Source organism: Ursus maritimus, unplaced genomic scaffold, assembly GCF_017311325.1.
Source record: "Ursus maritimus isolate PB19 unplaced genomic scaffold, ASM1731132v1 scaffold_4, whole genome shotgun sequence".
NCBI lineage: Eukaryota > Metazoa > Chordata > Mammalia > Carnivora > Ursidae > Ursus > Ursus maritimus.
The window spans coordinates 12,374,474-12,386,156 of NW_024426552.1; the positions used below are offsets into that span (position 1 = coordinate 12,374,474).

The 11,683-nt window shown below is 49.6% G+C and overlaps 1 protein-coding gene across 7 annotated transcripts in view; it reads right to left on the minus strand.

Annotated features, from left to right (window-relative positions):
• EVA1C (eva-1 homolog C) overlaps positions 1 to 8,746 on the minus strand; it is a 70,705-nt gene extending 61,959 nt beyond the window's left edge. For 3 of the 7 annotated variants that reach the window (XM_040621031.1, XM_040621029.1, XM_040621032.1), the window contains exon 1: positions 8,450 to 8,744. In XM_040621031.1, coding sequence (XP_040476965.1) covers positions 8,450 to 8,609 — 160 coding nt within the window. In that variant the 5' untranslated portion in view covers positions 8,610 to 8,744. Of the gene's footprint in view, positions 1 to 6,956; positions 7,127 to 8,449 lie in introns of all 7 variants that reach the window. The other 4 variants (XM_040621028.1, XM_040621027.1, XM_008701820.2 and 1 more) reach the window with 4 other exon arrangements.
• Between the last annotated feature and the right edge of the window lie 2,937 nt (positions 8,747 to 11,683).

Below are 11,683 nucleotides of genomic sequence, written 5' to 3' on the forward strand. Positions count from 1 at the left end.
TTTAGCTGGGTATATAGTTCTGCTCGGACAGGTTGTTCTGTTTTGTTCCGTTTTTCCAGAACCTGGAAAAATATTTCACTGGCTCCTGGCTTTCACTGTTGTTGTTGTTGCAAAGACTTTAGAGATGACATATTTTTTTTCTCTCTCTCTGATTGTTTTTTTAAGACTGTCACTTTTGTTTTAGTATTTTATAGTTTAAATATGATGGGTATAAATTTATTTTTATTTTCTTGCTTGGGATGTTTCAGTCTGAATCTTTCATTAATTCTTGAAAATGGGTTCCAAGATATTATCACTTTGAGGGGCACCTGTTGTTAAGCGTCTGCCTTCGGCTCAGGGCGTGATCCCGGTGTTGTGGGATCGAGCCCCACATCAGGCTCCTCCGCTATGAGTCTGCTTCTTCCTCTCCCACTCCCCCTGCTTGTGTTCCCTCTCTCGCTGGCTGTCTCTATCTCTGTCGAATAAATAAATAAAATCTTTTAAGAAAAAGATATTATCACTTTGAGTGTTGCTGCTCCCTCATTTCCCCTGCTCTCTCTGGACTATTGGGTCACTATATGTTGAACTACGTTCCATCCTCCATGTCTTACAAATTTTTTCCATATTTTCCATGACTTTACCTTTTTTGCTGCATTCTAGATAATTTCTCCAGCTTTATGTTCCAATTCATTGTTTCTCTCTTCAGCTATATATGATCTACCCATTAAGATTTATTTTAATGAATATATTTTCATTAGTATAGAGGTATTAGTAGAGTTAGCAGATATATTCTGTTCTTTTTCAAATCTTTATAGCCTTTGATTCCTTAGTCATGTTTTAGACTTGCTCTTTTACTTGTTTTCTATTTTAGTTTTCCTCTGTTGTTTATTAAGAACTCTTGTTATTTTTACTGCTGACTGTTGCTCATATAATGTGATTTTGGACTGTGTGTTCATAATCAGCAGGATTTCATCCGTAGGAATCTTTTGGAGCCTGTGATGATCATGGTTTTATATAAGGAGGATATATGTGTGTGTATGTGTGTCTGTGTTTTGCCAAGTATCTTGGAGCACAACTAACCTTGGATGATTTTGTTGGTTTCTCAGATGAGGTTTCTTGGTAAAGATAATGTGAACTTAAAACCCAGACTCTTGAAAAGGCAGGCCTGTGATTATATATTCTTGAAGGAGATTAATTTTTTTCTCCAAACCTGAGCCCAGGCTGAGACAAGTTTTCTTGCCATTTTTCTTTGCAGGAAGGCTGGTTTGTTTCTCATCCGCCTTTTTAATGACTGTTTAACCCTTTCAGGTCCCAGCTTTATAGGAAGATCTTTATTTCAACTTCTCACTTTACATTGGTCTAATGCCTCGCCTCTTGCCTCCATGCACCTGTTAAATACTGGTTGTAAAGACCATCAGAAGGTCCCAGTGTAGCCACAGGGTCAGTGCCAGCTAACTTCTCCAGTTCTCTGATCCCTCTTCGTGTTTGTTTCCTGTTTATATCCCTTTCATTTAGTCACTCACTCATTTAAAGGATGTCTGTTACATTTTACTCAGCAGCTCTGGGTATTTTGTTGGAAAAATAATTTCAGATCACCGGTTTTACCGTATTTCCAGAAATGGAATACAGATCCTATTCTGTAATCAGTTCTACGGGACTATATGGTACTATCTTTAGACAGGACATGGAGTGAACAATACCTTTACAGATATTTCCCACATAACCTGGGGAAAATTCGGGGCTGGTGTGGTGGATTAAGAGACAAGCATTACAGAAATGGCATTGCTTTAAACTACTGGCAATGTATTTGTTTTCATATTAGAGGAGCAGCCTGGGTTCAAATCCCCCAAAGTTGCTTCACTTCTCTTTGCATCAGTTTCTTCAATTTATTATCATAGCTTCCATTTCACAGGTGGTGAGGATTAAATGAGTTAATAAACATAAAGTTCTCAGAACAGTGTCTGGTTCATAGTGTTTTAATGTGCTTGCTACACTAATAGTATTTTCAACTCACCCACTTCTTTCACTTATGCTGAGGCAAGCCACACCCAGCTGGACCAGAGTCTTAAATGAGATGGTGCACACATCAGGGTCAGCTCATGGGTTGCAAAATTAGGGACCCCCAGGGAGAAGGAGAGACTCAGAGAACAGACTAGAGTCACTTGGTCAGCCACCCTTCCCATCTGAGATACACCTTCTAAGTCTTGGTGACTAAATACTAAAATCTTGGGGTGCCTGGGTGGCGCAGTCATTAAGCATCTGCCTTCAGCTCAGGGCGTGATCCCAGAGTCCTGGGATCGAGCCCCACATCAGGCTCCTCCGCTGGGAGCCTGCTTCTTCCTCTCCCACTCCCCCTGCTTGTGTTCCCTCTCTCGCTGGCTGTCTCTATCTCTGTCAAATAAATAAATAAAATCTTAAAAAAAATAATAATAATAATAAAGTAAATAAATAAATAAATACTAAAATCTTGGTGACTCCAGGATTTGTATTACTAAGGAAAGCTTTTTCCTTCCAGAAAGATAAAAGCACACCAGCCTCGTTAGAATAGCGACTTCGTATCATAAAACTTCAGAGAACTCTCACCTCTAGCTTCTAGGTCCATTACTTAGCTTGAATGACAAGAGTATGGACTTTGGAAACGAGTTAGTGGGTTTAAATCCTGTCTCTAAATTTTACTAGCAGGTGTGGAGCTGGGGCAGACAGTGAGATAGGGGGTTGGGGTAGGTAACGGGGGAGCAGTTGTTCTTTCAGTGCATATTACCCCCAAAGTGGTGCCTTTTCAAGAATTTTAAAGATGTTGGGGCACCTGGGTGGCTCAGTCATTAAAAGTCTTCCTTCGGCTCAGGGTGTGATCCCAGAGTCCTGGGATCGAGCCCCACATCAGGCTCCTCCGCTGGGAGCCTGCTTCTTCCTCTCCCACTCCCCCTGCTTGTGTTCCTTCTCTTGCTGGCTGTCTCTCTCTCTGTCAAATAAATAAATAAATCTTTAAAAAAAAAAGGAATTTTAAAGATGTTGATATGGTGGCTGAGACCAGTGACCTCCCAATCCTTAAAATCATGAACCCCATTAGCAGAAACATTTTGAGAACACATCTTCAATATACATACAAACTGCATACTGCTCAACCATTAATTTTAAGCCAAAGGCGACACCTTTTTTTAAGATTGAAAAGAAACCAGTATAAACGAACAGAAGTTCTAACATTTTCCTCCTACATCCACTGGATCACCTCCTGTGTGCACCCACTTTGGGTGGACTGGGTCGAAAAGGTACTGAAGGACAGAATGGGGCAAGTTCACTCTATTCAGTGGGCAATTGGTACAGCAGTGGTCCCTCCACGAACTATCTAGAAAGGTTAGGCAGATTGTGGCACCTTTTTTCCCTCTAGCTTGCTCCCCACCCAGCACCCATACAGGCAAGTGCCCCAGCTGCCCCCTCCCCCAGGCTCATGTCTAAGTCTGCCCCTGCACTGGGTCCCAGCTGGGTGGCTTGGGCAAGTTAGCCAACCCCTCTGAGGCTGGGTTCTCATCTGGAAAGTGAGGCTAATATTTACTAGGAGGAGAAAATCAGATAACACAGTGCTCAATTAACTTTTACTCCCTGCTTTTCTGTCCCTTCCCCTAACTTGCTGCTAGGCTGCCCTTTCCAATAAAGTGCCTGGGAGAGCAAAGCCATCAATAACGGAGCCACTCGCTGGCCCCGACTCCTCTTCCCTGCTACAGAAAGAGCAGCAGAACACTTCTCAAATGTAGTTACTTCCCATGGAAACAGACTAGCAGTTTCAGACGCTTCTCTTCATCTCTCTTCTTCTGTGACAGCTGGACAACTCCTTCAGACATTGGGCTTGTTTTTCTTTGGTTATGAGCTGGCTTTTCATCCCATAAAATTTGTGAAAAGTAAAGACAGTCCCTGAATAAAGGGGTGATGTGACTAAGGCATAAGAAAATGCAGAACTCTATGTGTGTGTGCTGGGACGCAGACACAAACTAGTGGCTGGGAAAATACAGTCCCGGTCGCCCTGGTGGGGAGTCCTGGAGGAGGGGTAGAGTGACACCCAGTCATGCCTATGCGCCCCTGAATGAACCCATGCATGCAAGAGGTAGTCCAGTCCTCTGAAAACCAGAGCGGTAGTTCTCAACTCTGGCTGTCCTGGAAGGAGTTGCCTGGGAGCTTTCAAAATGAGGCCAGTGCTTGCCCCACCCCCCCCCCAGACCAGTTAAATGAGAAAGTCTGGGGTGCTGCTTGCACATCCCCACATTTTTCAGACTGAAGCCATTCTTCTGGGCCTCCAGGATGGAGACCCACTGCTTCTCTGAGTAGAAAGGGAAGGTTCACTCTCTCCTAAAGGGACAACTGCATCCCCTCCATCAGGACCTGGTTCCCACCCCTAAGGCTTCGAGATTGATTGACTTCCCATTTTCTACATTCTGAAATTCTTGGCCAGTGAAATAAGGAGCTAGGGTTGGGTCTATTTGCTGGGCTGCAAATGATCTGGTACCAAGCACCACTTCTTGCTGGCTTGGGCTGCTGGTTTCCTTGGGCAGGGAACAGGACAGAGCCCAGAGAAGCCCTTCCATCTTTGAGGTTTGGGGACAATTTGGTACAAGGAAAACCTCAAAGGCCACCCCACTCTCCTTGTTTTTCATCTCCCTGCTCTTCTGCTTCCCACATTGACCACTATATGTCCCAGGGTGAAAGCAAAAGTGTGGATATATTCTCATGCCTACTTTGTCAAAAGTTGAGAGTTTTCTAGGACTCCAAGTGGGAACTAGAATGATTTTCCACCCCTTCCCTCCCTTGGTCCCTCCCCATCCCTCTCAACAAGCCCATCAATCACTCTGAACTTTTTTGAGAAGAAAGAAAAGAAAGAAACAGGGGTACGCAGGGAGACAAGAGAAGATGCTTCTGGCCTTCAGGAGAGAGACATGGAGAGAAAAATCATGAAGAAGAAGAAGGGAAGGAAGAAGAAGACCTGAGAAACCCAACTCAGCAAAATAAGTTTGAGAGACACACTGGAACATCGCTCTTCAAAGTAGGACAAAATGTGGAGGATCCTTTGCTTTTCATGGCTGGAGCCCAAGGTGGCGCCCCTCCCTCCTCTCAGCCCTCATCCCTGCCTTGTTCTTTGAACAAAGATGATGCTGACATTACACTTCTGTTTGAAAAAAAAAAAAAACCAATGATCATTTTGGACCTCTCAGGCCAAATCCTCAATTTGGGCATGCAGTCAAAAAAACAGAGCTCCACCCCAAGAGGAAAATGGGTGAAAGCCGAGTGTATTTGAGTTTGGGATTAAGGATCACAGGCACCCAATTTTGCATGAACTCCTCTTGTCTCCCTGGGATATGTTTTTAATGCAGTGATGATAGCCTTCCAGTGGCCGCTGGCAGTATCTCAATGTCTTCAGGGACGAGGGGGAAGGGGGTGTTTGGGGGAGACTTTCCCAGCAGGCTCGGAGGTGATTAGCACAAGTCACGAGCGCGGAGGGGGAGGAGGAGGCCATGATGCAGCCCCTGGCTTATTAAGAGTGAGATCCGATGCTTGAATCCTCAGAGCAAAAAAAAATCAATGACCCAGGAAAACACACCAGCTGACAGCCCCAGGAAAAGGCTCAAGGAAGAGTTGCAAAGAAGAGAAAGGCTTAAGTAACTTTCCAAAACTCTGCACTGTTAATCTCCTGGGAAGCCCTATACTGTACACACAATGGCTGGGACCCCTGACATTCTGGTACTTTCTTTCATGTGGAAACACCATCCTTCCTCCATCCCCTTCTTCCCAAGGCAAAGGGCTCCCAAGTTCCCCCCCTCCCCACCCTCCCTCAGCTTCAGTTTTTGATGTTCCCCTTGTTTAGAAAAACCAGCATGTATCTGCATTGTCGAAGGCTGCTCCCCAGCGCTGGGCTATTCTTGTAAGGCTCTGTGGGGGGTGGGGGGCACTGTCTCCTTAGAGACCTCTGGTTTCTAATGCCTCCAAGTTCATAAAAAAAAGAGCAGGGCCACCTGTCCCCGGGAAAGCAAGCATTAGGTTTGGAGGCCCCCAAGGGTTGGGGGGATGGGGGTGTTGGAATTACATGATCAGTATCCACTGCTTTGACTAAAGCATTCTACTGAACCCTCAGACAGTCATCTTTTTTTTTTTTAAGATTTTATTTATTTATTTGACAGAGATAGAGACAGCCAGAGAGAGAGGGAACACAAGCAGGGGGAGTGGGAGAGGAAGAAGCAGGCTCCCAGCGGAGGAGCCTGATGTGGGGCTCGATCCCAGAACGCCGGGATCATGCCCTGAGCCGAAGGCAGACGCTTAACCGCTGTGCCACCCAGGTGCCCCCAGACAGTCATCTTTGGAGCTTGGGAATTTTCCTTAATGCTGTATATCACACAGTTGGGGGGGGGTCCCTAAAAGTTTCAAGTCAAATCAATCAACTTTGAAAGACTCCATCTTTCTCTCTGAGCCTTCTCTATCTACTGTTTCCTCAACGCCACACAATATAGCATTTAGATTTAAACTTGAACATGTCTGTGCTGTGGAAGGAAGTAATTTCTTTTTCTTTTCTTCTCCCAAAAAGGCTCCCTGACACTCTCTCCCTAGCCCTCAGATCCCTGAGGAGCAAAGCTGATCAGAGTTAAAATGGGGGCTGCTTGTGGATGGACCTGGCCATATCACTACCTGCCATTGGCTCAGGGAGTTTTTAAACCTTGGAATTCAAGTTCTACACCAAACACAGAAAGAAATAATTCTTTTTTATCACTTACTATCATTTAGAAGAACATGTATCAAAATACCCATTTCCCTTAGTCTGCGGCATCCTTGGTGGATAGCTCCAGCACACTTTCTAGAATGGTCGCTACATACAGACAACGCCAAACTTGGGTGGTAACCTACAGACGGCCGCATATACTGCAACTGCTTCACTAAAGAAACAAATTCCAAGTGTCTGTAATCTATGAAAACAATCTAATGGTTACACCGCAATTTACCTAAAGCAATATTTGTTCAGTTGCAATGATGTCACCAAAAAAGGGCGGGGGGGCTTGTCAGCTTTCACTTCTTTCTCCACAGTATTCAGAGCCAGGGGGTGGCAGATTCAGAACTGCTTTCCATAGCTTAAATCAGCAAATACAGAACTTTTCTAGCAGCCAAGAAAGTTCTATTACAAAAAAAAAAAAAAAAAAAGTCAATAGCACTTGAAAAGCATTTCCCTAGCACATTTACCACAGCATTCTGACCCCGTGGTGCTCGATTTTAAGGACCACGGTTTGCTTGCCAAATAGGCATATCTTGGCTCCCTTTGCTAGGTAGAAACACTGCCTTGATATTAAATATTCAAAGCAAAGAACCTCTGACCTAAGGGCTCTCAGCTAACAATGACACTCTCTGTAAGTAAACTAGAAACCCAGCTCAGCTTCTGCTTTGCCAGTGTTCTCTGCCATGTACTAGTCTACTGCAGAGAAGGGTGAGCAGTGACTCCGTTTACCATGATTAGATTGCAAAAGACCCTGCAGGCAAAAGCTTGGACTTGGCAGAAGATTCCTTGAGAAGTGGGAGAGTGGAGTTCAGAGCTGCCTCCTGGGCTGGGCAGGGGCTGGGAAAGGGTGAAGTCCTCCGTCTTCACCAGAGGGAGACCCAGGTCTGTTACAACTGCAAGGACTGTGTTGCTGGAGGCAAATGCTGCCCTAATACAAGAATGTGGCTCCTACAGCCATCATCAACCCAGCAACTTCTCTCACTTCGTGGAGCCACACCTACAACCCCAGAACTGAGATCAGCTGCGGGTGCTTTGGTGTGAGTCTCCCCAAAGAAAAGCCTCACCGTTTACTGGGAGGAGGGAGTCATTATTTCCTGTAAAGGAGACTGGGACTGGAGGGCGGCGGGGGCGCTAGTACCTTTTAGCGGTAAAGTCAAGACCACCCCCGCCCCCAGTCTGTTCTGTAAACTTCTGCTCATCTGGGACACAGACCTCCCGGCGGGCTTCTCTCCCTGCTTGCCGGCTCAGACTCCAGGTCACGCGTCCCCAGGGTTAGTCTCCTTACATGGGCACCCGGGAGGCAGGCTGGGGAGCACCCGGACTATGCGAGTGGCAAACCAAGGGCAACTCCTCCGACCGGCACGTGTATTGTACGGCGCTGGGCGCGGCACAGGACTTAGGAGCCTCCAGGGGACACGCATCCGTCAGAGTCGTGTCCCTGATGCCAGGACCCGATGCTGGGAAATTGGCGAGATAAACAGCAGGGCGAGAAACTCCAAATATGTTACCTACGCTTCCTTGGGGAGGAGAGGGGCTCCCGTGCCATCACTCCACGCGCAGCCACCTCTATGCCAAAGGCTCACACCAGGCAAGAAAACTGGCTATGAGCGTGCCTCAACTTCAATCCAACCCGGCTGTGCCATGTCGGGCGGCTGCCCCCAGCCGAGGGCTCACCTGCGCGCACCGCGGCGCGGGGGTCGCAGGGCGAGGGAGGGTGCTTCTTACCAGAGAAGTCCGTGAGCGCTGCTATCTCTTTGGAACAGACCAGGACAGTGCAGTAGAAGAGGCGCAGGAGCTGCGCGGGAGGCTCTACCTGCCTGCGGAGGCCAGGATGCTGCGCGGGCTGCGGGGCGGGCGGCGGGCGCGCGTGTCCAGGCAGAAGCATGGTGCCCGGCGCGACCCAGCGCGGGCGCGGGCCCGGGCCCGGGGCGCGATGGGGGTCCCTGGACAGAGGGCAGCGTCACATGGCGGGGCGAGTCGGTGGCCTGCGGCTCCGCGGCCCCCCGCCACCTCCCGGCTCAGGCTGCCAGAGCCTCTTCCAAGCGCAGGCCAGCACCGGCTCCCCAGCAAAGGGGAGGGGGCGGAGAAGTGGGGCGGGGCGAGGAGCCCCGGGAAGGATCCGCGTAGTTTCCCCGAGAGGAAATCTCCGCTGCCGCCCCGCGGGAGGAAACGAGGGGGGCCGAAGGGAAAGTGTAGCCTTCGCGCGCCTGGCGGCTGCGGAGGCCGATCCCTGGCGAGCTGCCCGCCGCGGAGGGCGCCCCCAACAGCGCACCAAGGACCGCGCAACTTGGGCGCCTTCCACGCCTGGGTCCCCGCCCAGGAGACGGCCCGGCACCCCTGGCCCGGCCCGCGCTGGCCCGGTGCCAGCCTCGCCCTGGCTGCGGGAGGAGCGCGGCCGGTGCCCGTGACGCACTTTGGAGCCAGCCCCGCGCGTTGAGCCCAGGAGCCCCCGGGGCGGGGCCGAGGCAGGGGCCGCAGGAAGGTGGGGTCCTGGAGGTGTGGGACCCCAGTACTGACGTCCCTGAGACTTGCGCGGCGCTCCTCCTGTAGAATTACCAAGCACGTACAGTTATCCCCGTTTCACGGAGGAGGAGACTGAGGTCCCGAGCTTTGCCCAAGCTAACGCAGCCAGGACGGAAAGAAGAAGTGTTAGGGGAGGGGGGTTTCAAAGCGGGTCGGATGTCTTCAGAGCCGGTTTCTTTCTTCTTGCTCCGACTACGTTTCCTTTGGGTACTGGTTGTCCGCAGAGCTCAGAGGATCTGACACTAGCCCGGCACAAATAGCACCGAGCGCTAATAATTGGGCTTTGTTTTAAAATGGGCCACCGCATCTTTCTGAACCTCTAGATTACGCGCGGTGTGACCCAGGCCCAGCTCATGGGCGAGGAGAGGACTGCGCGGCCGGGGCTCGGGGATACAGAGGACAAGTGCGTAGGAGCGCTTGGGGGCTCGTGGCTGCGCGCCGGGTACGGGAACCTGGGGGCCCCAGCGACCCAAACCCTGAAGACTGCGCGAGCGTCCGGCCGAGCGGCGCCGGCGGCAGGGAGGAGGGCTGGGCCGGCGGGCGCTCGGCACAAAGTGTTCCCGAACACCGCGGGGAGGCCCTGCCAAGTTCTCGGCGGGCCTGACGCGGAAACGTAGATAATGAGGCCCAAGGGCGGGACCAGGCGCACTGCCCCAGCCGGCTCCCAGCTGCACTGCCAGGGCCGCACAGTGCGGCGGCGGGGAGGCTTGGGCGCAGAAATCCCAGACGCGCCGATCTACCTGTGGGACCCTCGCAGAGATGCGCCGCAAGGATCCAGGAAGGCTGGACGACGACTTGGAGTCCCACAGTGCTCCCGCAGGGGCTCCGTCGGAGGAACTGGTATTTCTGGCCCCTTCCCCCTTGTCTGTAGGTGGGGGCGGCAAATGCTAAGCCTCAGTATTTCTGCAGCAGGACGCACTCTACCCGGCACAATGAATTTTAAAATCTATATTAAAATACTCAACCTTCTCCGGGCGCCCTGCTGGCTCAGTCGGTGGAACACGCAACTCTTAATCTCCAGGTTGTGAGTTCCAGCCCCATGTTGGGTGTAGAGATTATTAACTTTTTTTAATCTTAAAAAAAAAAAAGACCTCAACCTTCTCAATAACTTTTGGACCTAAGTATTAGTGTGCACCTTCTAGGTTGGGGAAACTGAGGCTGGGAGAGGTAAGGATGCCTAGCACTAGGAGTCACTGAATAAGTAATGTTGGCTCAAAACGTGTAGTTTGCATCCCAGCCATTCACGCATCTGGTTTAGGTATGAACTGGTGTGTGCTGGGGACTGCGGGGGCTAGCACAGGGAACCTCGCTCCCACAGGGCTGGGGGCTGCTGCTACGGTCCTGTAGGCATAAACTGGGCTCTGTTACGCACCATGCACCCCCATGGTTTTCTTCTCTGTAAAGTCTCAGGCTTTTGACACTTTAATTAGTTGTTACAGGTGACATGGGTACGACAGGGCCTGGAGTGGTAAATGCTCCCGTCAATGTTAGTCATTATTACAGACGGGAAGACAGACAGTGACGGAGAATCATAAACGAAAAGGGGACACAGAGCGAAAGATAGGGGGAGCTGAGTGGGAGGGAGGGAGGGACATTTTTTTAAAAGATTTATTTATTTATCCATTTGACAGAGAGAGAGAGACAGCCAGCGAGAGAGGGAACACAAGCAGGGGGAGTGGGAGAGGAAGAAGCAGGCTCCCAGCAGAGGACCCTGATGTGGGGCTCGATCCCAGAATGCCGGGATCACGCCCTGAGCCGAAGGCAGACGCTTAACGACTGAGCCACCGGGGCACCCCTAGAGACATTTTAAATTAAAAAAATTTGTTTTATTGGAGTATAGTTGACATACCATGTTTTATTAGTTTCAGGTGCATAACATAGTGATGGGACAATTCTCTATATTAAGAAATGCTCGTCACACTAAGTGTGGTCCCCATCTGTCACCATATGTTGTTACAATATTATTGACTATATTCCTCATGCTGTCGTTTTCATCTCCATGACGGATTTGTTTTGTAACTGGAAGTCTGTTCTTTTTATTTATTTTTTTAAGATTTTATTTGTTTATTTGATCAGAGAGAGAGAGAGAGCACAAGCAGGAGGAGGCAGCAGGCAGAGGGACAAGCAGGCTCCTCGCTGAGCAAGAAGCCTATTGCGGGACTTGGTCACAGGACCCTGGGATCATGACGTGCGCTGAAGGCAGATGCCCAACTGAGCCACCCAGGCGTCTCGACTCTGTACCTTTTAACCCCCTTCACCTACTTCTCTCATCCCCTCAGCCCTTCCCTTTGGGCAACCACTAGTTTATTCTCTGTATTTATGAGTCTGTCTCTGGTTTTTAGCTTGTTCGTTTGTTGCTTTGTTTTGTTTTTAAGGTAAGATGGATGGGAAAGATGGGAAGAGTTTGCCAAGCAAAAACTAGCCAAAGCTAGGTGT